Raw genomic sequence first — 26,198 nt, forward strand, 5'->3', positions numbered from 1 at the left:
AAACTCTGGTATTTTGAAGCAAGTGCTATTCTAATCTTATCATGGGCTTAGATGTAAAAGATTACCTAGAGCTTTTACAAAATGGAATCCATAAGGATAGCAAAAACACTATCAGGACTTTAAATGTGTGCTCACTAAGCATTACTGATACACTCCTGGCTAATCCCAGCATCCCACTACATTCAAAGTTTGCATCCAAAGGCAACAATTTCAATAAAAATCCTGATGGTGGTCCTTGAACTTATACATTCAGAAATTTAACTCACTCAAAGACTGATTAGCTGTTTCTGCCTTTAAACAAAATGATGCCACTTGTTCCACATATATACTATATGCTGTTCTGATCTAACCCTGCATTGTGCACACCATTAACATGTCCACACTTACTTTTCTTCTTTTCCTCCTAGGACATGTGCAAAATCTGAGAATAGTAACCAGAAAAGTTTCTACAAAAACTTCCATTTCCTTCTAATTATTAGAGGTTGATAACCAACACTACTTTGTGCTACATAGGCATATGTATATGTTCTGACAATCCCCCACCTCAGCAGGTCTTCACCACTACTGTGGGTGACCAGTATGTAAAGAGTGCTGAAGGGCCAAGCAACAACAGCAACCAGAAAGAGATGATAAAGGTTTGGTGGGAGGTGGTTTAAATGACAGAACCTGAGATGAAGAATCCAGAAGGCTAAAGACATCACCTTCGCTTTCTTTTTGCACATTTGTTATCCCCACTTGCTGGTAAATGTCTTGCCACTTTCTAATGGAACTGTAGAACTCCACAGATTGACAAGAATGGCCAATACAGTAAAATGGAAAAGGTCTTCAGATAAAGTGAAAACAATTAATACATGACAACATCAATTTGCAGAGAGTAAAAACACATGGACAAGAATAAGCAGTAGGAAACAGCCAGGCTTGACAAAACAAAAATAATTAGAGAAAAAGCAGAGCCTCAACTCCCCCGTGATGTGATTACTCTAATTAGAGAATGAGAGTAATATAAACAATAAAGCTAATTAAGGCATAAAAGAATCTTGAAGGCTGAAAGCTCTAGAAAGAAAAGTTGAAAAAAATAATGAAAAAATAGCATGGATTATAAAAATGAAAGTCATCCCTGAACAGAGAGCCTAATGCAAGCCCTTCTGTGCCTCTCATACTTCTGCAGAGACACTATGGGTGCGATTTGGTCATCCACTTCATCAAAAGATAACAGAGAACATCTGCAAGCAAAACCTGGGAAGGCCCAAAGACCCCCTGCTATTAGAAGAGCAAGTCTGCAGTGCTCAAAACCCCTCTTAGCATCATTCTTGGTGCTCCTCAGCCCTGTAAGTGGCTGGCAATAGTGACACTGAGTAAATAAGGGGAAGAAAACAGTGTGATACATTTCAAAACCTAGGATCAGTTTACACTTTGAATGTTTCTTCTCAATCAAAAGAGCTAGAAACTTTGGTTGTACCTACGCGCTAGAATGGATTGCAATCTATCTCTACTGAGCAATTCAGCAACATTACCAAGGATCTAATCACCAGCTCAGCTCATTAGCCCATTGTGGATAGACCCATTCATAGGATGAGAAGACTGCTCTGGATTTATACTGTGTGCAGGTGAGGAGCCCGTAAGCTGGACACCAGTTGTGTCCACTGACCCTCTCTCATGGTTCAGACTCAAAACTCATTAGTTTTTTTATACATCAAATATGAGAAGAGACACTAAATAATTTCATTTACAAATGTATACATTTATATGTAGATATGCACATAGATCTTCACACAAAAACCTAACATTCTCATTTCCTTTCATTCAAAAGTGATGAGAGAAAACTAAAACTAAAAGCTATGGAAAAAAGCATTTGATGAGGACTTCTTCAAAGGCTTACAAAGCATCACTCATATGGAAAGATCCGTGTAGAACTGACATCAGAAAAAGAAGAGCATGTCCTGCCTCCTGCACAACCACAACTGTGACCACATTCATTCTCACATTTGCCACAGTTGGGCATGTTTTTTTAATTAAGAGAAATCTTTCAAACGGAAGATTGTGTTCTTAACCACTTGACTACTGCTGTGACAGTCATATATACAGATTTTTGCTCTCTCTGCAGGAGTATAGGTTTGTTCCGATGAAGTGTGTTTTCTGAGCTGGTTACTTGCAGTCAAAGTCATACTTTCCCATTGCTAATCTTTCGAGCAATTACAATTTCTGACTGTCTCCATAGTAACCCAGAAGAGGAAGCAGCATCGTAGGAGGGCTGTCCACACCCCAGATGATACAGCAGGTTCTGCCAAGTCATGGAGGTGTCCACAGATGAAGCTCCAGTTGCCTGACAGCAGCTGGAGAAGGATCTCACCCACAGCATTAAAAAATACAGGGCTCCAAATGCAATTCCCAGACATTTATTGCAGAAGCCCCCAAAACCTGTGGCTGTGCCACTGCTCCCATGGATGAGCAAGGTTCACACTCTTTTGGTGGTAATTTGTACTTCTCTACAGCTGTACAGCAGAGATATGACCTTCAATCTCATACACTTATTTGAGCAGTTTAAGAAGAAGCAGGCTCCCCCTGCCCTCCTGGCCACGTGGAGAGGTACAGGGAGAGCAGGAGAGGAAAGGAAGAGACGTGCAAGACTCCAGTTGCTCCCACTGAGAGGTCGATGACTCCTTGGACGTTATTCAGAGTCGGTGGCTGAAGACTGCTGCAGGTTCCACCTACAACACACTACTATTTCTCATTACCTTCAGGTGATAACTTCCAAAGTCTTCAGGAGACTTTGGATGAAGTCCAAAGAGAGAACTCGATTCCTGCCGTTGAGCACAAGACCTGCCCCCTGACCACTTTTTCAGGCATTTCCTAATCTCTTTACACATGCCACTTTAAACAAAAGGAAAAGAAAGACTTTGTGGTAGCAACTGTTGTTCAGCAATAAGCAACCTTTCAATCCCAAATACACTACAGCAGAGGACACCAAAAGAAGTAGGCATCCTACAAGAACCTGAGAAAGGAAAAGACCATGCTCATCCTAGTTAGCTGGCAAACACTTAAAATAATCACTAGATTTGGCTGGAACCTATTATTTAGCCTTGTATTGAAAAGATTAATCATACCACACAATGCATTAAGTTTTCACTCCCTATAATAAAAAGCATACATTTTAAACATCAGCTAATATAATGCTTCATCTGCCATATGCTACATTGTGCACGTAACTATCAGTAAAAGAGCTATTTCTATGACAACAGAAAGCAATAATTCTCACTTCTACAGAAAGGATTTGGTCAGAATTGAAGAGGTAAATACAGAAACATATGTTTCCACTCAAGATCATCAACAGTTTTTAACATAGCTTATTGGAAATTTTACTATATAAACAATTAAAAGCAGAATCCCTTCAGGAAAAAAAAAAAAAGCATGCTTCCCTGAATTAATAATCGCTAAAACCATTGTAAGTGTGAGGTTGCCTCTTAAACAAAATTCCAGGAATACTACTGAGCCAAGAGATTATAACAAATACAATAAAAATTTAAGCAAAGTTTTCTAGAGGAAAAGAAGGCCGTAGTAAGAATATGAGAGATAATTAATCATGCAGGAGACTAGTAACAGCAGTAAGACTTTAATTTATCATTTCTACATTCTTACAGGCTAAAGCCTGATTTCAGAAGCATCATCTTCCCTGAATAGACAACATTTATACAAATCATATGTACTGAACTAAAAAAAAGAAAGAAAACCCCACACCAGTTTTTGGCCAGAGTTGAAACACATTCTTCCACCAGATTTGGTATTTGTCAGTTTCCGATAAAGTCCACTTTTGGACAACGGTGACATGGTACAAACCGTGCTGACCAACATCATAGCATTCAGCTTTTAAACCTTCACTGTGTATTAAGCAGCTGTATACATATATTCATCAACATTATGATATATATGTCCCCACACAGAGACACAACCCTCCGTCATGTTTCCTCCTCAGTGGTAGCACATCATGGGGGAACTGTTATAACTACCCATCACAAATGAAGTATGGCCAACTGATACACTAAGAGTCAAGGGAAGGATCAAAGACTCCAGAGCTCACATCTCTAAACAGGCTGCAGACATTTTCTGATGACTGCTTTATGTAGCTTCAACTAAATCAGCAAATAACCTCTAGACCCTTTAAAAGCATGCACCATTAAGATGTCAGAAAAATTTAGCAATGGAAGCATTACTTAATACAGACTCATTTTCTCTTTGACTTTCCTAATTTTCTATTAGACAGGACTGTACAGATTCTCCAGAGGACTGTGGCGCTGGCACTACCTGACAGCAAGACACTGCACAAGGCGCAGCCAACTGGCAGGTTTCATATTGAGAAGCATCTGCCATGCCAAGACCCCAGGCAAGTAAAGAACATGCTTAAGAAAGATGTAGCGAAATGTGTGCTGAGCTTTTCCAAGATGGACATGGTTCCTTATATAGGGCACACGGAATGTGCTTGCTTCATTCACTTCTGCTGGATTCGGAAAGTAAACATGTCCTGCAAGAGCATGTGGTAGTAGTCTCTTCTTCATTTGCACAATATTCTGCTATTTTAAGAAGTAGGGCAATTTCAAGTTCAGAAATAGCTTGGAAAATAGAGTGCTGCTTGTGTTTCCTTCTTTTTTTAAATCAAATCAGGCTTTGTAGGGTTATTGTACTTTCCTGAAAAATGAAATTTTCAGATACCTCCAGGACTTGGTAGCTCCTTTTCCTCAAGTCTTTGGCAGCCTCTGTTAGGGGAAGTCTCCATCAAGAAGACATCAGAACGTGGTTTACAGACCAGGACCTCACTGCAGTAGGTGAAGCTAAAAGAAAGTACTTAATCCTTAAGCTGCCCTGAAGCTCCTCTGACTCTACCTAAGAGGACTAAGGTGCTCTCCACACATTTTCTGCTCCCATATCAGGGCAGCACGAGGTCTGGCTGCCCTGTGGGAGGGAGCCAGGAGCAGAGGGTGGCCATGGGTCTGGCAGAGCCATGACCTCCCCAAACAGGGCCTGTCCTACAGCAGCCAGCAAGGGAGCAGGGACAGGATGGGGACAGGGACTCAGGCCAGCCCAGATTTAATGACTATCCAGCAGGACCACAGTGACAGAGCAGGTCCAAAAAGCCTACCCTTTGAAGGACTGAGAAGCTGCACTGAAAAGGCATAGCTGCTGTTCGCTTCTCTCCATTTTCTGCTTCAGCAAAGAAAATTGGAAAGCTACAGAGAGAGCATATGAAAACTACAGACAGTCTGAAGGAGAAAATACATTTCAGGAGCAGGTGCTGCCAAAACAGTTTAGCTGTTGGCGACTGCCAGCAAGCTGCAAATTTGAAATAGGCAGCAGTATCCGGTATTGGTAGTGGTCCAAATTCCAAAACACCAGTTTCTCTATGGATTACGCAGATAACCTGTTAAGAGGTATTATTCTCAAATGCTGCAGGGCATACTTAAAAATGAATCTGCTATAAGGAAGCAATTTATCAGCAACACTTTAAGCACGGCTGCACTTGTAATACTTTAACATATTCTGCAAACTTGGCTTTTAAATGCCAGCATTTCTCTTTGGCATTCACGATGGGCTTTTAGCTTAACCAGCTCTGATGCTAACTGAATTTATGACAAATAAAGTGGGGTTCACACTTTATTTTGTAGTCTGTGAGGCTACTCCAAGAATCTCAAAAGTTAAGAAAGTGGTCACAACAATGTTTTAACTTTATATCTGACCAGACTCTCTCAGTGATGCAATATGTGGCACTTGGATGATGGAAACATGAACAGAAGGATAGGTCTGAGAAACAACTCGATGATGTGACCATCTCTATAGAAGGTTATTCTTCAAGCACTGCAGTGATATGATATTGTAGTCTCAAAGGTTTGGGGGAACATATGTTGAAGTATGAAGATTCATTTTCAGACTAGCTGAATTTAAGGATGATACAAGAAAAGGAAGCACTATTAGAAGAAGACCATTGACCACTTCTCAGATGAGGGAACACTTTCCTACACAATGGTGAGATGGAATTATTTTGATACAATTTTCCTTAATCCAAGCAATGTACTGACAAGCTGTCACACATAATTATGCTTCTGGCCTTGCATAGTCTTATAATATACTCTTATACCACTCGCCCCAGTTCTGGAGATTGAAAAGAGTAATTAGTGAGCTGTACTTAAAGATGAATTCATGAAGAAATTATTTTTCTTCTTTTTTAAACATTTATTTAAAAACTGTAGTTCCATGTGTTTCATTCCAAGAATTTGGAGATAACATTATTCATACCTGCAACTTTTAGAGAAAAAAGGTAACTTTGTCACTAAAAACAAAGTGTGTCCCTTGCTTAGAGTTCAAAAAAAAGCCAGACAGAAGTACAAAAAAGCTCATTAATAACGTGAAAAAATGTGTCTGATTCCTGTGCCTGGAGAGGTATTACCGTGAGGAGGTGAAGGCAAGCAATAGGCCACCGCACAGCTTAAAAAATTCAGGTTGTCATCAAATCAAGCTTTGTTTTAAAAAAACACATGATGGATCCCAACTATTGTAAGCTTGCTGGGACTTGTATTTCGTCCTTTGATCACAGTAAAATGAAACAAAGCAAGTTCAACAGTCCTCATATCTGGTAAATAGTCAGGTTCTCATAAGGTATTACAATATAACTAAGACAACTTACATGGCCTTTATGTGGATCCTAACCTCAGTGGACTGGACTCAGCAAAAATCCTAAAATTTGCTCCAAATTTGGGGCATAAGACACAGTACTCGGAGTAAACAGAGAAGAAACAGCAGTAAAATTTTAAGATAAATAATATGTAGGGGAAGATGAAGCTATTATATATTGAAATAACACTATGAAGTTGATAAAATGGTGGGGGTTTTTTCACTATAGTGGAAGTCCTTCCATTTATTTTTTTTTTCATTATTTTAATTATAATGGCGATACTAAGAATTCCTTTCCAGGTTCTGGCTGAGCATAAGACACTGAGATTATTCATGTAACTTTTGCCATCTAAAAGTCTGGTCTAGGATAGTTACAGTCACTGGTGAGGGAGACCTTTTCAAATCTTTTTCATCCTCCCCATCTCCCATGTTGACTATATAAGGAACCTGGAGAATTAACTCTGAGATAACAGAAAGATTTCTTCACTAAATAATGTATAAGCCCCACACAAACAATGTCTATATTACAGGGTACCAAAAAGTACTTTTTTCATATACTTTTTATTTGCTCTTAGATTAAATCTCTTTTTCGTACAGAAGACTTTTTACCAAAAAAGTTATTCAGTGTTGATTAGGAATACAAAGAACTATCAACAAGTCCTTCCAAACATGATTTCCTCATAACTTCCTAACAAGTAATTTCCAGTACAGAGTAAATGCACATCACTGGTCGTGGCATTCCACCTCGAGTTGTACCAGAGACAAAAATTTTTAGAGCACTGACAATCCCAGAGGAACAAATTAAAGAAGCCAAACAGAATAAAAAGGTAGCTGATAATAATACAATATTTGCTTTTACATTTGGAGAATATTCAGTAAAACCATTCAAAAATAAATGCAGTTTTATCTCACAAAGTTGGTGCTCTTCCTTGCAATAGCCCTTCACTAAGATCACTGTAACATGCTAACACTTGCAGTTTACAAGCCTCAGGAAACTCATTCCACAGCGTTGGGTTCTGTTTTGCTACCAGACATCTTTTTCTGCCTTGAAAGGCCCCAGATATCTATAGGTACCTCAAGGCTGCAATATCAGAGAAAGAGCTATCTAATTTATGTTAACAAGTGGCTTTAAAACACAGATTTTTGATTCAGTGGCAACGGGAGATAAATTTGAAACACAAGATCTGAGTCCATAAACACATTCAACTGAGACTCTTGAAGGAAAAAAACAAACAAACAAACAAACAAGGATTATGAATGATGCATTCCAAAGAAACTCTGAGAATCTCCTTGTCTCATGCAGAGTAACATCCAAATTATAATCGGCAAGTCTCCCACCAAGTGGGGAAACAAACCACAAAAACAAAGAAAAATTATGTCATTTCCGCTTCCCTTCCTCGTAATCCTTCTTCAGGTAAGAACATATGCCTCTGCACTGAAAAGTCAAAAAAACAAAATCATGCCACTCAGGGCTCAGAAGGAAATTCCTTTTCCTACATGGCAGCTGGCTTTGTTCCGGCAACACAGTTTAACTATACATCATATTTCTTGATAGCAATGATGCACATCTTCCCTCTCAGTCACACAGATGCCAGACTCTTTCCTCTCAGACACTGTGTTCCCTTTGGCCTTATACAGAGTGACACTTTGGTTACTCCGTAGTCTCACAGAGGTGATTTCCTTCCAACTTGCTCCCAAAATAATATATTCTTGATGAAAAGTGCCATAATATTTGCAATGCATGTTCTAAAATCCAGCACCATCCCAAAGCTAACTAAATCCTGGACACTGATCACCAAAAAAAAAGACAGGACTCTGCTCAGTAGCCATATGGACAATAAGTCTTCACATACACATGAAAATTTCTGGCCATCCAGACATGAGGTTACATAAATAAAACCTCATTCTGTGCTCCCAAAGAAAAAGAAAAGAGAAAAGCAAAAGTGTCGGTGCTGCTGATTTTGAAAAAATATAATTCTTCAGCAAGAGATTATCTGCAGAAAAGGGGAAACCCCATGCTGAGATGGCTGTCCATTGTCATCGGCTTCTTTCTGACTTCTTCCCCTTATTAAAGCAGAAGGCTCCAAGCTGCTATTCAAAGAGACAGATGAAAAAAAACAGCAGGTCCTTACAAATGAACCCCATTAAAGAAGCAAGACAGATATGTCTGTCTCCAAAAGCAGAAGAATTGAGACGAAGGATCTCTGTTTCTGGTCCCACCCTGGAAGAGATGCTGGGGAACACAGTTAATTTAGACAAAGACAGAAAAAAGTTTGCAAGTGTTTTGCTTTCTCAGGCAGATATAGTGCCTGAATAAACTATTCATTTTCAAACAAAAACACTTGTTAGCATTTTAAAAAGCATGAAAAAATCAGGTCTCTCATCAAAAAAAACCAAAGATTGTCCTTTGCTATGTGTTGGACCAGACAGTTACGCAGATATTTGATTATAAACTCAAATGGATCAAAAAGGTTTAGTGCTCTTGAAACAACAGCGTGTCCACATAAGAGAAGCTTGAAACCACACATCAGACGCCTGAATGTAAGATAAAGTACAGTAGTAACAAAACACAGCTTCTCACATATCTCTTTTGAATAAAACAGCTTCAGAAACTGTTGCCAAGATAAACAGCCACTGCACTAACAAGTGGTTTTTTAATACAGTCTGCACAGGCAGTTTGCAAAAAGAAATTATTTGTAGAGTATGACATAGCAGGAAAACTGAAGGCTACTCTGACAACATGGAAATGCAAAGGAAAAAGGTAAGTGGATACTCCAGGCAGCGAAGCAATAAACAAAGTAACAAAAAAGAGAAAAAAAGAGAGCAAGACACTAAAATGCCCATAACTAGACATTGTTCTTAAAAGTTAGTGTAGAGGTAGCTCTTCTGCACCTCAGGAATCAACACAGAATAATGGTTGTTCTTCTAGACAAAAATAACAGCTTTAAAGCCCAAATAATGGAATCACATTGGAGTCATAGCACTTAGATGTAGGTTACAATTGCAAAGAAATGTTTTGAAAACCAACAAACAAACAAACATAGGTTTCTGAGAAGCAGAAGTCCATATCACATTGTCATAGAGAAAAAAAAAAAGGTTTGTACTATTTTAAGGTTATGCAATGTTAATCAGAATAGTGGAAGAACTAAAGCTATGGGAATTATCTCCTCCAGAAGCATTAGGAAAAAGCGTGGGCTGGAGAGAAAAAAAATCATGACACATGGCAGAGCTGAAAGAACAGATTTGAACTTAGGACAAAAGCATATAGACATATTAAATTTAAAAAGGGCCATTGGTTTAGAAAGGAAGGATGGACTCCATCAACATTTGTTCTTCATTGCAAGAGGTATGGTTAGAGTCTCAAATCTGCAGTGTTATTCCCGTTTATATATTAATTTATTTTTGTCAACAACCAAACACTTGTAACCTCAATAGGACAAGTATGCTCCTACTTGCAACTTTCTTGTTAATGAAGACTAAATGCGATGTAGACTGTGATACTATGAAGACCTCATCCCTGATGAGATACATATGCAGCATGGGTAGGATCATGATGATAAATTCTGTATACAAGTAAATAAATTCCATTACATATAAGGAAGCTGGTGTCTATGCTTAATTTTGATGCTCTCAAAGCATTATATATATGACCTAAATTTCCCCAGATTCATACAGTGGTTAACAAGTATGAAGAGCCAGAACTCTCTTTTCTCCATCCTGTCTGCTTGAGCCTAAAACATTTGCTGGATGGATATCTCAAGAAGATTAAATGATCAGTCCTACTCTAAATTGTAAATAAATTGGTACATTTGTTGTCTGCTTTTGATGTGGAGTTCTTGTGTGTTCTACCTTACAAACATGAGATTTCCAACCGAGGGAAAGCATGACAGGTCTAATGACATCAGTGGAGCTCTTTCATCTTTTGTTGACAGACCTATAGTTTCAAAACTATGACTAGCATCATACCCATACATACAAATCCTTATGACTATCATTCTTTTCTGCCAAGGACAGTCTGTCTTCTGTCAAAATAGGTTCATTGGAATATTTCTGTCCCTATAATCCTCTTCAATACTGTTACACAACTATGAACAGGTTTGTAATGGGTGCTTCTTGCCGTTTTATTTGTGGTTAAAAACAATAGTTTTCCACTCACTGATGTTCAGAATTTTTACTCTGAAACATCACTATTCCTTACAGTTCTAGCTCATTTTATTTTTGGGCACAGACTATAATATGCCAAGTAGATGTGAGCCAAAAACAATATCTAAAATGCACAAATTCTTTTGCGCCACTTCTGTGTAGAGCATTTGCTGGAAAGCACTGGGAGGCACAACATACAGCACACAGAGCAGCTCGGCAAAGAAGCCACGTGCTGCCCATGGAAGAAACAGAATTGTATATTTATATAGTATTATGACATAGCCCTGCTGTTTTAGCTTACACAATTAAAGACACATCAGAGAAAACAGAAGTGCATTCCTTGTTAACCTCCATTCTGGGTTTACTCTTCCTTCTGTCAGACAGATTCACTAAAGTCAGGTTCATGCTTTTCACTATAAGAGATTTACGTGATGAACCAGCTGTCAATAGACTCTTAAAGAGGATTGCAGCTCACATGTCATTGATGTGGCTGAGGAGGTAGAGTTACTCCTATCACTCGTAGAAAGATTAGAGACAAAAGAATATTTGAAGCTGCTTTTACTCTTTTCTTTTCTCAGCAGCAGAGAAAATAAATTACAGAAGACCACAACAGGGGGTAGAAAAGGCACTGCAAAATATTTACCTACCCTATTCAAGGAAGTATTGTATTAATCCAGGATGAGATTGCTTGCAATGAATTCATCAATAGCGTAGCACTTCCTCCTCAAACAGCAAGTGCAATGCCCTGCCAGACATACCAGTTCAATGTAACTGCCAGCGTGGCCATCTGAGAAAAATGCTTTCATAGTCCACCATTGCCAGAGCTTCACTACAGGCAAGGGAGTCCTTACAGAAACTCTGCTCAAGGATACCAGGGAGTGAATGGCAGATGGACTGTGTTTACTGTCCTTACTGACTAGCACAGAAAAGGGAGTAGCTCAGAAAGTGTGAGCAAAACCTTCAGCCTTTCGCAGCTGCTTCTGAATGATGCTAATTCACAGACATACTGAGTCAGTATCTTCTGCTGCACTTCTGAAAACTGTGAGTTGCTGTAACTGCCAATCTGTTTTCTATTTCACCCTGCCCAAAAGAAATCATATAAAAATGTGCAAGGGGAAAAAAAACAAACCCAAGTGCATTACTTCTGAACCTACCCAGTTCTGACAGACCTGGTTCCAGTTCACTGTGCTGTCCTTGACTTAGCTCCAGCCTGCTGGGCACAGAGCTCTGCGTGGTCTCTGACTTCTGCTGGTCCATTAGCACAATTATTGCAGGTTGCCCCTGCAGTCCCATTAGTACCTATCAAGCAGAGAATTGCTTGCTTGGTCACTGTCTGTAAGCATTTTGGTGACTCATTTATCAGCTTTTGCTGTATTTCAGAGAGTTAATCACTTGAGCTCCTTACAAATAGCAGGTTTTAAAAAAAGCCATATGATTTGCCAGACTACAGACTGTGACCCTGTTTTTTTTTTAATTCACTGGCTAATTTCTTCCATCTGCATTAATCTATTTTTCCATCAACTACATTCAATTTAACATGAACTTCAGTTCTAAAATGTATGACCGCCACTATCCTGGAAATTTTTGCTGTGGCTGAGGAATGATTTCCAATGCTAACACAAGAGGACAATCCACTCCAATGCTAATTAATTCTAGTGGGAGAGACATTTAAAGTGTTGGGCAGACTGAAACACATCTCTGTCACCAAGCAGAACTATGCTCTAAAACATGTGCTCCTAACAGTAGTAAGCTATGAAGAAAAAAAAAAAGGGAGAGAAGAAGGAAAGGTTTCTTTCTGTACCCCTCGCAGGGTGGGATTGATTTACTTTTTGAGGGATCATGGCCTTTCATGTTTTTATCTTGTTAACAGGTCTTATTTTTGTTTGGAATATCAAATTGTAAGGGTAAGCAAGGAATGCCATTAACTTGGCTGCCTTGCTTTAAGGTTTGGGACTGACAGTTACATGCTCTTCTGCTAATTGCAGCTTTGAGTGGAGTTAGAATTTTTTATCATAACTGAGGACTGATTGCATCAGACTCTAGCTTACAACCACAGCATTAACTTGCTTTTATCTAATTCACTCCATAGCTCACTACACCCCGCTCTCACTCTGTATTTCACACTGTATTTCAGCTTCACCCAGTGTCTCTCTGTAGCCTCATGGAAGGGTTTCCATTCATCCTTCTCACTATTCCTACTGTCTCTGTGTTTTACTGATATCTCTCCTCCCAGATGCTTCTCCTTCTATGTGCGTCTCAGAGTCCTCTCGCCTCCCTCCATGCTCAGCAGCAGCTCTCCAGCAGCCTGGGCAGAGGCTGAGGCAGTATTTTGCAGCAAATGCTCAGTATGAACTAAGCTACCCAAGCTCTCACCTGACTACCCTGACTACTAGGAAAGACAGTAGCCTGCAAACCCTTCCTTTCTTCCTCCTTCAGGCCCTTATATTTTCAACAAAATAATAGTCACTGGAAGAGGAAGCAAGAGGAGGAGATAAACAAACCAACGCTGATTATCAAGAAATTTACTTAGAATACCTGAGTTACAGTTGCTGTTTCAATTGATGTTTCATTATTTATTTAGAGTGATAAATTGAAAGAGAAAAAAAAATAAAAAAAGAATGCCTTGGAGGCTGGTGGCCCATACACTTAAGAGTTAGGAAGTGTGTGTTTACTATCCCTCAGAGCAGAGTGGAGATCATACATCCACTTCCTACAGGACATTTACAGTAAGGGAGCCCCACTGGCATTACTTCTTTTATGACTGGACCTTGATACCAAGCTGCCCTTGTCCTGGGCTCTCTCCTCCCACACCCTGCAAAGTTCATGGGCTCCTGCCCTACCTCAGGCTCACTGAGGTGCAAGCCTTAAAGCTAAGTGGTCTAGACTTACTGTCAAACATCAGATTCCTCTCCATGACTCCCTTTCTCCACTATTTTTGGCTGCACATTCAGGTTTTGCCTTGCTCCATCCTTCAGCCTCAGGGCCTGAGCCCATGGAAAAGTTGCCATGTTATCATGCAGACCATTTGCCACCCAACAACAGCACCGCAGTGCCTGCCTATCCGCACGTCCACCTGATGCAGTGACACATGAAAGGGCCATGGACTTCCAATGCTTCATTTTCCTTCTCCCCAGTCACTGTCAGCAAAGGCTCAACTGTTCTCCCCCCCATAAAGCCTTTGCCACCTACGTGGCAGAAAACTGGGGACAAAACTGAATTCTTATTAATTAGTATCATTTGACCACCTGCTAGTGCAAAGTTCTGATTCCCACAAATTTTTTAGTATGTCAGAGCTGCCACCTGCACACAGGCACATCAGCCAGGAACAAAGCACACAGAACAGTTTTTCAAAGAAAAGCTTAATTGAGGGATACTGAGTGACTGAGTTATTTGCTTCATCTTACATGGATAGCTAGTCCTCACAACAGCTATTTAGGCCCCATGCAAGCCCTCTTGCTCAACTGTGACTGCCCCTGTGCAACACATTTCTTTTCAAAGTCTGGCCCTCTGCTTGGCTTAACCATTCGACCTTACAATGTAAAAAAAAATCATTGCTAACATTAAAAGCCTTCCCCTGTTTAAACAGAGGTTTACGTGAGGAAACAGCTGTCCAGCCCCAAAGAGGATTGAAGCTTGTATGCCACTGGCATCTTTCCACAATTGGCATAAGAGGTCTAACGAAGACGAACCCCACATAACCATATTATTAACCATTAGGAAGAGAGCAGCTGCTTGCAAAATTCAACAGTTTTGTGGAATGTCACAGGGACTCAATTGAAACATTTAATCTTTGGAAGTTGTTACACTGCAAATTTTTCACAGAGTGCTGAGTTCAGTTTTTAGCCTGACAGCTGGAAAAGTGTGAAGCAGTTAATTAGTACCCCCTAATTCTTTCAACAGAGCACGCACTTTGAAAAAAAAATTAATAGTGGTGGATTTTTGTTTACCCAAATGTCCTGTCAGAATCAAAAAGCATTTGAGTGGCTACATGAGAGTGCTATGGTTTTAGTCTGCTGATGACAGAACAGAAATCATAGTACATGACCAATCTGAGATATTGTAAATCATTATGAGAAATAAGCACTGAGATGATGAATAGTACACAGCAACAGAGAAATTAAATAACTCTGAACATGGGGAAATTTATCATGAGTGAGGTCAGTTTCTGTATGTTTCATTAACGGCAAAACCTAAGTTAAAAATCAGTCTTTTGCTGAACGCACCCCTTGTACTCAAATGAAGCCAAACATTCTCCCTAAGTTATGCCATACGGCCACATTTCTGTCTTCCTTCCGTTACCACTCCAAGATGCTTTCTTCCAGGAAATGGGGAACAGAAAGTTAGAAGGGGGCAGCAGAACTTTCCAATAACTTATTTATTTGTCTATTGTGCATAATGTTGTCTTTCTGTTATACTTCCTACCATTCAAACTAAAGGTTTGCTAGAGCTGTGTATTGCTTCTTTTGAGTTTTTCAGGTTTTGAATGGTATTTTGTGATGTAGTAGGGGCAACAGCAGGGAGCTGCAATCTGAGCTAAGAGAGTCAGCAGCCCCATGCCCCTACACAGTTTGCTCATGACAAGCTGTGTTGCAGCCACATGCCTCCATGTTAGCAACAAATGCTTGGGAGAGTATATTCAAAACCAAATTGACCAAATTAAATCAATTAGTAAAGTCATTACTTTAAAACTTCTTTAATATTTGTTCTCTGCAGTGTCATAGCATAAATAGCATTTAAAGATTGTCACAGGGAATCAAAACTCAGAAACATTCACTGCAGATAAGAAATGGAAAGAAAGACAAAAGTGTCACCACTCAGGCAGCAAGCAAGATCACCAGAAGCCACACAAGAATGATGAATGTGACGGTTTGCTGTGAAGTCATCTATCTGTCCTGGACTCTTCTCTACTGTTTGTGTGATTGACATGAAATATCAGAATCCTTCCTACACAAACATGCAATTATGATGTGAAAATGACCGCTTTCCCTGTTTCACTGTTGAACAGAAGATGATCCCATTTTATTCTAATAGCCAAAGATCAAAATTAGTCTTAGGACACACAAAAAATGTGGTTTGAATGTTTTTAAGGTTTTTTCCCTCAGTTTTTTTCCCCTGTCTGAAGAAGCTTTTAAATTGTCACATAAATTTTACTTATTTAGACAGTAACCATGTCTTCTTGACATCTAATTCTAAGTCTCATAAATGTCCTTTAAAAGTAGCAATACATCAACATAATTAAAAAATAAAAGTTGAGATTTATAATCCCTCACTGCTAAAGGCATAACTTCACTTTCATATTGACTTTTCACTATACAATAGCTTATCGTCTCCCAGCTTCTCCAGCTAACAGGAAATACAATTGCAATCTTTCCACGGTATTGCTGCAAACTGAGAATTCAATAGGCATTTTTAACTCACTGACCTTCTCATTGCAAACCAATCTCCTTACTGATCGTGGGACCACAGATTCAGGGCAAAGAAAGAGTTGGATTTGGTTGATTGTTTTTACTTTTTCTTACGTAAGTGAGCATTACATAAGTGAAACTGAGGGACAGGAGAAATGCTGAAAGAAATAGTTTTGCTTGATGAAACACAAATTCAAGCAGATTCAAAAAAAAAAAAAGAGATTATTTTTTGTTATCCCAGAGATTAATCTTCTTAATGAGGCACAAAGATTAAAGAAAAAAATTTCCAAGGACTATCATATTAAATGACCAGCAAATTCCAGGGCCAAATCCATCCAAATATAACTTCAGTGGAATAACTCTAGAGTTTGCTTTCATCACCTTGCTTTCACAGTCTAATTTCTCATTAAAAGTTCATGACATAATGAATGCACATCTTTTTTTTCTAAGAAGATAATGTTATTATCTGACCACCTAAAGGAGGTACAACCAGCAATTACATCAAAGAAAGAAAGGCACCGAAAGGCACCAAAAGGCAATAAGAAATGAATGCCACAGGGTCTTGTTACTCTATTACTCCCCTCTTCCACCACCTGCCACCAGTTTTCTATTCCAATGAATGCCCTTCTTTTTTCAGTAACATAGTTTTAAATAGCAGCACAAAGTAATTGGTTACATGCAATTAATAATTACTATTCATCTCATTTCTGTAGATGGCCTTCGAGGCTTACTAACTCCTAAGCCGAAAACAGCTGACTTCACCCTCTTCCTGTGGATCACGAAGGAGGATTTCGGATTGGATTGATATAAAGGCATGCCGTTAGGCTTCTCCCATGGAAGTAGCACTGACGATGATGAGACCAAGGCAAGCAAGGGGCCTTTTTTGTGGCCACATCACATACATGCAGAGACATGATGGAGGGAAGTAGCCTGTGCTTTTGGAGATGTCAGGGCTGACCTGAAGAGCTTTGCACATGCTGCCACAGAGCAGTGTGAAATCTTACTGCAAGGTAAGGGGCTCAGGAAGGTGGCTTGGACTAATGTCTATCGACTGCAAAAGCCACTTTCATGTAACTGTAATGAAAAAGAGCCTCATCAATCCATTGTTTAAAGGCTGAGCAGAATGAGATAAGTGCAAAATCAAAAAGAAGACTGCACTACCATTTTCCAGTACTTTAAAACCTGTATTTCTGATAGACCAAACTACACCACAGTTCAGTGTAAATGTACACCGAGGCCAGGTGCATTCCCATTGAATGCCACTGGAGCTCATTCATAGTCCACTTCAGAGAGGCATGGCTGCATTTCCCACAGCGAGCAGGACTGAAGGAAATAAGTCACTCACAAGAAGGCGGACAGGTTTATTTCAGGGGGAAGGATGCTCTGGAAAGACAAAGTCAGTGGAGTGACCGCTGTGGATGGTCCAGACCTCCTCACGCAGAGCCCAGGGAGCCTAAGGCAATGCAGTAAAAGCTGGAGTCAGAAGGTACTATTCTTCAGTATGCAAAGTAAATGAGAAGGCATTTTGACAGGCAGGCAGCCTGAGACAATATGCACACTGACCACAAAATACCTGCAGGATTGTGCTGCAGACAAATGGAAACGTTCAGTCCAGAATAGGGTGGACATCTGTGTCCCCAGGAAAAGGGCCCCGCTTAACTCAAGAACACCTTCTTAAAGACAATTTTAGCAACCGAGAAAAATCTCCTGTTCAGTTAAAAAGATTCTTTGGAAAGTCTTGTCTCAGTGTACATTTGAACAATTTAGAGAACATGGGAATCTTATCCCTGAAAGATAATTCACCAATTTAAGTTAAGTAGATGCATTAAAACAAACCATACAGACATGCCAATTTAGTGAACCTCTTTATAGAAAAAAAAAAAAGGATTTGGTCTCTTTTTTTAATTATTAGTAGTTTTCTTTGCAAGCAAAAGAACAATTTACATTAAAAGCTAATTCTCATTCTAATGAAACTAATCAAACAACTCGTGAGCCTGCAAAGGTTTATCCATGTTTTTATCTGCATTCTGTTGAGTAGTCCCAATGATTTAAGGGTAATTACTCATACTAGTGGGGTCACACAGATCACATCGATATTTAAACTGCACCTAATGTATGTTGGCTTAAAATACATACTAAGAAGAGCCAGATAAGATTCGTCTCCTTGCAAAAAAAAAATAAAATCAATATTGGAGGAGCAAACGAGGTAAAGATCAACAAGGAGAAATTTCAGGAGATCCTTTCCTGAGCCCTAATATATTGCTATAGAAGATCAAATATACATTTGTCTGTAAGGGAGCATGGGGATGGCTCTTTAATTGTACATCTATTCCTAAATCATGCACCGTGACTACAGCTTACTCAACAGGAAATCAATGTTATCAGAAGACCTGGAGCTACTGCCTATGCTTGCAGGAAGGTGGGCTCCTCCATGATTTAGTATTTTTCATCTCTGGCACCTGTGACCATCATTTCCAAATTGCGGTTCATAGGTTTACAGTAAGTTCTGTATCACTGGTACAAAAATTCATATCACCCACTGGAAAATAACAGGAAGTAATTTAGCTAGAAGGGTGAGAGCTGGTCCATAAGAACACAATCATGGTTTTTTGCTCCTGTACAAGGATAGTTAACAAGACAGTAAATAGCAGTGGTAAACACACCTGTAGCAAGACATATATGTGAATTTGCAAAAGAAAAACGTTGTCTCCAGGTACACCCAGTCTTTCCCTTCCCCTGCCTTCCTCCCGTCCTCACATATGCATTGTGCTTACCGTGCTCTTTCAAAACATTAACTCACCCTCACCACATGCTGAACTGAAGAACTTTTACGAGATTTGATTCTGTCAGTAAAACTCTTAGTCAACACAACAAATCCTCAAATACTCCAAAAATCATTTCTAAAGGATTTATACGGCTTTTGTGGTCAAGCTGTCAATTTGATTATTCTTTTAATATTTGGAAAGCATAGCTATAATGATTTCCAAATCTCACTCTGACTGAAATACTTTCAGATGCACATAAAACCTTGACTTGGTTTGCTGTAAACTTATAGGACACACTTACACTCTAGGTAAGTAAGGGGCACAGCAAAGCTCATCCGGCTAGCCTGGCTCCCCCTTGCCCAGATCAGGGAACTTACTAAAACATCCCAAGCTTCCTTTCCTCCCAGTATAAGCAGATTTCCTTCTAACTAACTGAGCTGCAGGGCCACAAGACAGCCCTCAGCCCTGCTCAGCAACACAGGGATGTGACCAGCATGCCCAGGACTATGGGGAGCCCCCAGGACTGCATCTCCCACCTGACAGGAACAGCTGTGGAGAACCACATGAAGAGGAGGAAGGGAAGGAGAGAGAGAAATAAAAAGAAAATTCTGTTCTTTGGATGAAAAGTCTAGCTGACTACAGGTAAGACCCAGGATTCTGCTCTGCCTTTTCTGGTTTAAAAAGTCACCTGCAATATTTTGGGGTCTATAAAATATTTCTGAACACTTATAAGTAGAATTGCTGATGTTGTATCTGTTGCAACAGGAAAGACTAGCACCCCTGCCCACAAACCTGCACCTTTCCTGATGCAGGAGAGGATACCCAAGGAGCACACACTCCTTATACACTTGATATGTGGTGTGCCAGCTGTCACAGTTGTGTTATTAGTGCCATTTTAATGTTCGCAGTCTCAGCCATAGTGATTCAGCTTATGGCTTTATGATGCATCTCTCTGAAAGAGGTGAGGGGTGGGACATGAAAACTGCTTTATCTCTGTGTGTTTTGTGACACCAAGTAGGGAAGAAAAGCCATGTGTCTGGTCTTGAAAACACAGTAAAATTGGCCCATGGGTGCTATTAAAGCTGAGATTAGTTCAGAAATCCAGTGATCCACACCCTCCCCCCCATGGCAATTAGGACTGTCCTGATGTCCCATTAAGCTTCCTGTTCTCTATGTGGGTGGGAGAAAAAATATTCATGTAATGAACATACGTATCTGCTCTTCAAGGAAATAAAAATTAATCTGGATTAGGAGAAAAAATATTCTGTTTGTCCTTATTCTTACCTTCCCTGCATGGGGACAGGACTGAAATCTTTCCCCAGAGCAATGCAGCCATCCTCCCCTATTGCTGTTTTTTCACACAGGGTCTGTGGTTCTCCGAGATTCGCTACCATGCCATGATACTCTTTTAATAGCCGCAGCTCACTGCAACTTCTGGTCACGGGTTTGGCTGCCACCTTTGGAGATAAACTGGTTTGATGTAAAGATGTCTGATTCAGCTCCATCTCTTGTTGTCTAGAAATTGTACTGTCATCTTTGTTATCCAAGTACATCTGTCCCTGGGGGGTGTTCTCCTAAAGAAAGTGAAAACAAATATATTAGGACTAAATTGAATTGACTCAATGTTTGCTTCAGTATAAGCATGTTAAAAATGCCAAGCAGAAGATTTTTTGTGCACCTTTGGATATTTCTCTTGTTCTTTTATTTCCACCAGGAATAATTCCAGTGTTTCAAACATCTTTGCAACTTCAAAATTAGTCATTATAAGAAGCATTGAAATACATAAAGAGATGGGTCATCTTCTTTTTCCATGTCTACTATGATTTTCTCCCACAAATTTCCCAGCAACTTGCACTGGCCTATCCCACAGAATAAGCCAAAATCATCTCCGCAGCAGAGGCACAGGAGCCACTGGTGTGGAACATCTTCCCAGCTTATAACAGCACTGCTTCACCATCATGACACCGATTTTCTCCAGCAGCACCACCAAAGCCACCGCTTTCCTCCCAGCCCTCAGGCTCCCTTGGAAAGCCCTGTCATGCTGAAGCTCTGCCACAGCTGATGGCCCCTCGTTAAGCAGAGAAGGTACTCAAGTTTTATGAAGACAACGTGCCATTTCAGCAGTTGCCAGAGGCATTTATGAAATGTGAATCAAACCTTGATGAAAATTAGGTTCTATTATATGATTATTAACGGTGATTATAATAAAACTTAGTGCATAATAGTCAAAAAGCTTTTATGCTCTTATCATTAAAATTCATCATGAAAAGTTATAAAAAACACTTCAGAATCCCACAAAGTGCACAAATCAGACACAAAGACTGAGTTAAAGATCAGCCTGTCTTAAATGCATGCTGTGGAGTTTAATCACGGGAATATTTCAGTGTAAAGTGCCAAAGCCACCGCAGAGGACAGCAACAGCTCGGGAAACAGGCCCGTCAGCCTCCGATATCCCCGCGGCTGGGGAGAACAGCCTTGTCGGAGCACACACCTGCTCCTCCCTGCAGAGATCTCAGCACAGGACACACAGGTAGACCTGCAGAGCTATGGGCAAAAATAGCACAGTAATAGGGAATAGGGTCTGCTTTGGTCCCAGTAGGAGAAATCACTAGAAACAGAAACAACAAAAACCTAACGATGATTTTGTGCAGCTTTGAGCTCTCATGGCCTTGCAGGCTAGTAGGAAATGGAGGGTCCGGAGGAAAAAGACTGGGCACACAAGTCACCACAAATGCAGCTCTTGGCTCCAAGCAAAGGCGCGCTTGCTAGCCAAATCTAAATCAGAATTTCCCCAGGTGGCATTTCCTCCCCCAGTCCTGCATTTCTTTTTCTTTCTATTCCCAGTGCCCTTAGTTCTCATATCCTGATCTTCTTCACCTGTCCTTACAAGCAGATTGACAAACTTGACTCTTCCCATCATTACACAATGGCTGGAGTACTGCATCCAGTCCTGGTCCCCACCATTCAAAAAAGATGCAGACAGACTGGAGGGAGTCTAAAGGAGGGCCACAAAAGTAATCAAAGGGCTGAAGAATCTGCCCTATGAGAAAAGACTGAAGGAGTTAGGTCTTTTTTCCCTGGGGAAGAGAAGGCTCAGGGGGGCCTCACTGCAGTATTCCAGTACTTAAAGGGTGGCTACAAAGAGAGCAGGCTCTCTTTTCACAAGGAGCCACATGGAGAAGACAAGGGGCAATGGGTACAAGTTGCACGAGGATAGGTTTCATCTCGATATAAGAAAGAAATTTTTTATAGTGAGAATCACTGGAACAACCTCCCCAGGGACGTGGTAGAGTCCTCATCGCTGGAGGTTTTCAAGACACGACTGGACAGGGTGCCAGATAATCTCATCTAGGCTCCCTTTCCCACAAAAGGTTGCACCAGATCATCTTCTGAGGTCCCTTCCAACCTGAGCTGTTCTGTGAGTCTATGATTAGCAGCTTGGAAAACATCAACCTAAATAAGCCTTTGTTTACTTGTTCTTTCTTGGTTTTCTTGAAAGGAAGAAAAAAAGAAAAGGAAGGTAGAGAGATTGTGGTGAATTACTGAAAGAAAGAAGGTGGCAGCTATTGGCTTCACAGGGCTCCCATTTTTAGACATGGCTAGCATACATCAAAAAACACTGAAGACACTTCAATTTTCAATGGATAACACCTCTCCCCTAGCTATTTCCATAGAGGGACAAGCCCTTTCATCACCTGGTGTAAGAAGCACAAGATGGCTGATATAACACCAAACACACTGTCATTGAGCTGGTCCAGGGCTTCTCCACAGCCTCGAAAGCACTGAATTTTGGTGATCCAAGGCAAAATCCTGAGTGAAAGTCCTGGAAAGCCAGGTTTGCCACTCCTGCACTGTGGGATCTGAGGCTGGAGGTGTTGGGAGGGCCAACGCACACGACACAGGGCCCACCACTGCCCCACCAACAGCTTCTTGTCACCTCTGGTAGCCTGCTGCCCTACCAGGCAGCCAGGTTTGCCTGTTCTAAAATCCCAAACTGCCTTCCTTCCTAATAAATAACTTTGAAATGCGTATTTCCAACTCCAAATGCAACAGATAATTGCTCTTGTCTTCAATCTCATTTTATATGTTTACATACTGGTTTTATTAAGACACTCTCTAAATCATAATTGAGATATCTGCCCATTTATTCCATTTTTCATGACATTTGGTTTGCCTGAGTGCCTGCTGTGAAAATACACAGATTTTTAAATGATGTCAGGCTGTGGAAACATGAGCAGTAAACCCACAGCAACTCAGGCTGTACTAGTTTTTAAAACATGAGAACCTGAATACAATCTCTAAAATTGATCCTGTCTCACCCCAAAAGTGGGAAATTTTTATTTTGAGGTGAGTAAGGACTAAATTAGCCAGGCTTTCATATGTACACAACATTAGCATGAAAGACATTTATTTTCAGAATTAACATGAGTGAAAAAATAAAAGGATGCCAAGGACAAGAAGCTTGAGAGAAAATATGATGCCTGGATACAAAATCATAAACCACATTATTACACATACACAAAAGCTTTGCAAAAAAATAAAATAATACAGCATCATTTTGCCACAAGAGACAAGTTTGATTGTGATTACCTACGTAGCTAAAACATTGCTAAGGCAACTATCACCATGGTATCTAAGCTTCTAAGACATCGGTACATTTACCATTCAAGAAATTCTCAAATGATCACATTTCTCTCTAGTTAGAGAACTTTTCTTCACTTTTATTCCTTTTTCTGATCTTGCAATGCCTCCATCAGGAATGGGACATAGGTGAGATGTTATCATGTGAAGGTGAGAAGAGATTTTAGCCAAGGGAAGTTCATTTTGGGTTCATCTCTCTGGAGCCATGTACCAGCAAGGGTTTTTTTAGCTGATTTTAGAATTTTAGAAATTGATCCAGCAACCACCCATCTGGAGTTTAACTATAAAAGGGCTAATACAGTATTTAAGCCATGTTTCTTATCCCTTTTCATCCCTTTCATCCCAATACAAGCAGTTGAACATCCACTTTTAAAGTACTAGTACAGAATTCTTTTGTTTTCAACTTTTCAGGTGCTAATAAGATCAACAGGGTACATATTATTTTATTTAAGAGGCTTTGCGTAGCCTGCTTTTTGGTTGCAAAACAAAATGCTGGAGGCAAATGATGTAGCTGGTAATACATCATCATTTAAAACTTTATTCTCCTGGGTATCAATAAGCACAGCATAGCATTTTTGCAATCAAAAAATGAAGCAGAATTTAATCTCAGGGGCCATGAGACTACGAAATATCACAACTGCTCCAGGTAATGCCCAGAAATAGCATGTTTCCTGTCTTGCACATCTTATTATCCATCAAAGCCTTTCTCCCACCAAGACTGGAAAAAAAACATTACCTCTGCACTAAGTCACCTTCCCATTATCAGGCAGAAACCAAAATTCTAAAAAATAACTAGCTGAAGAGGGAGGGTGAGGTGCTGCTGAGGGGAGTGTGCCCGCATGCCTGCCTTACCCAGAGGAAGGAGAACATAGCTCTTGAAGCAACACTCACGCTCAGCCCCCAGAGCTTGCATCTGCCTGGGAGCCTCTCTCCCAAGGAAATTTCAAGCCAAATCTCACCTGCCTGGGAAGTGTCTTTATAGCATCTGAGACTAAATACACCTGTGTCCTGCTCCGACTGCTCTGTCAGTGTGCCCCTGTGCCAGGAGCACTGCAGAGGCCACACATACGAGCTGCTGCGAGGAACCTCCCGCAGCCTCACACTGGCAGAATATGCCAAGGCAGACGTGCCACCGAGGCACCTTTCTATATATGCACCTCCCTCCAGATACACATCTCCTAACAGCTTCCCCACAAGTGAGACGGGTGATGTTGTACTAGCCTCCCGTGGCAAAGTAAACCTTAAAATGGTCTCGGCAGCAGGGAGGAGAGTCATTATTCTTAGCCTGTAGCCCACAGAAACAAAGCAGGGCTTCAGTACTGCATCTCAGAAACCCTCCCATCGCAGGCTTGTCCTTGCATGGCCATTGCCGCACGTATCCCTGACCCTGCCGTCCCACGGACAGTGGGGAACCATTCCCAGGACTAGTATATGAAAACTCAGCTGAAAACCTATCCCTAGAGCTGCGATCTAAAAACAAGACAACGCACCCACTCCCACACTACCACTGCCAAAACACACTTATTTATGTTTATTTATTTTGAGTAAAGGAAGGGTACTGCGGTGTCTAATGCTGTCATGTACAAGCAAGAATTCTCAGTATTTGTTAATTGTTGTGTTTTCTCTTATAAATAGAAAGTGTTTATAGCTGTAGGAAGGACGTAAGACTGGTTCGGGCATACAGGGTGTAACAAGTCACTTGGACATCCAGGATTTCACAGTATGTTCCAGTGCAGCTGTTTTCCACAAAACCCCTGCCTATCCTGCATAGAGGATCCCCATTACCCCATAGGGTAGTGTTAAGGATTGCACAGAATACCGCGGCGCAGAGCAGCCCTCCCTTGCATGACCAAGTGGGAAGACAACAGAGCATGGTGTGCAGAGTGGGGCTGCAGGGCAGGCCACAGCACGTTGTCACTACTGACCCTTCCGTGTTTTGGGGGGCACTTTCTCTTGCCATCCATCAGTGGCAAGAGGAATAATGTGGCTAAACCTTTATCATTATGCACCAACCATACAAATAAGACCGCCTGAGGCTCTCGTCTAAGATAATTAAGACTCACTACTTACATTCCCCATGAATTCTTGGCCCAGGGCTGAAGGGAGGGCTATGTGGCAGGTAGAAGTAGGGTGATGGGCTATAAGAAGCTTTGTCTCCATTGGTCTGCCCAAGAAGAAATTGTTCCCATGAGAGCTGTTCCCAGGTGGTGGTGGCTCCCAGACACAACAAACCATTAAAGCCCAGATACCTTATATTCTCTCTCATGAGGTTGTAAACTGTTTAAAATACCACAATTACAAACTGGCAGAACTTCATAGCTTCCAGCAAGTTGCTGCATTTCCATAGTCAAGAGGAGGGTGTCTGCCTGACAGCAATGTGCTTTCCTAATCCATGTACTGCATGGCCAGATCTGCTGGAGGTGGGGCAGCATAGAGCTGTTTACCATGGCCTCACATTTTATGTTGTCAGTCTGGGATGGGCACTCAGGTATCCAGGAAAGTGAGGAAGGGCTCCAGCTACAGCACCTAGCAGGAATTTAGCAGAAGCACCTAAACCTCAGGGCAAGATGGTCTCTGCTGCCCCTTT

At 40.7% G+C, this 26,198-nt stretch overlaps 1 protein-coding gene across 1 annotated transcript in view; it reads right to left on the reverse strand.

Annotated features, from left to right (window-relative positions):
* OCA2 (OCA2 melanosomal transmembrane protein) overlaps nt 1-26,198 on the reverse strand; it is a 213,418-nt gene that overhangs the window by 165,436 nt on the left and 21,784 nt on the right. Inside the window, exon 3 of the mRNA XM_075057243.1 lies at nt 20,255-20,544. Within this exon, the coding sequence (XP_074913344.1) occupies nt 20,255-20,544 (290 nt within the window). The remainder of the gene's footprint in view (nt 1-20,254; nt 20,545-26,198) is intronic.

This window comes from Buteo buteo, chromosome 25, assembly GCF_964188355.1.
Source record: "Buteo buteo chromosome 25, bButBut1.hap1.1, whole genome shotgun sequence".
NCBI classification, from domain to species: domain Eukaryota; kingdom Metazoa; phylum Chordata; class Aves; order Accipitriformes; family Accipitridae; genus Buteo; species Buteo buteo.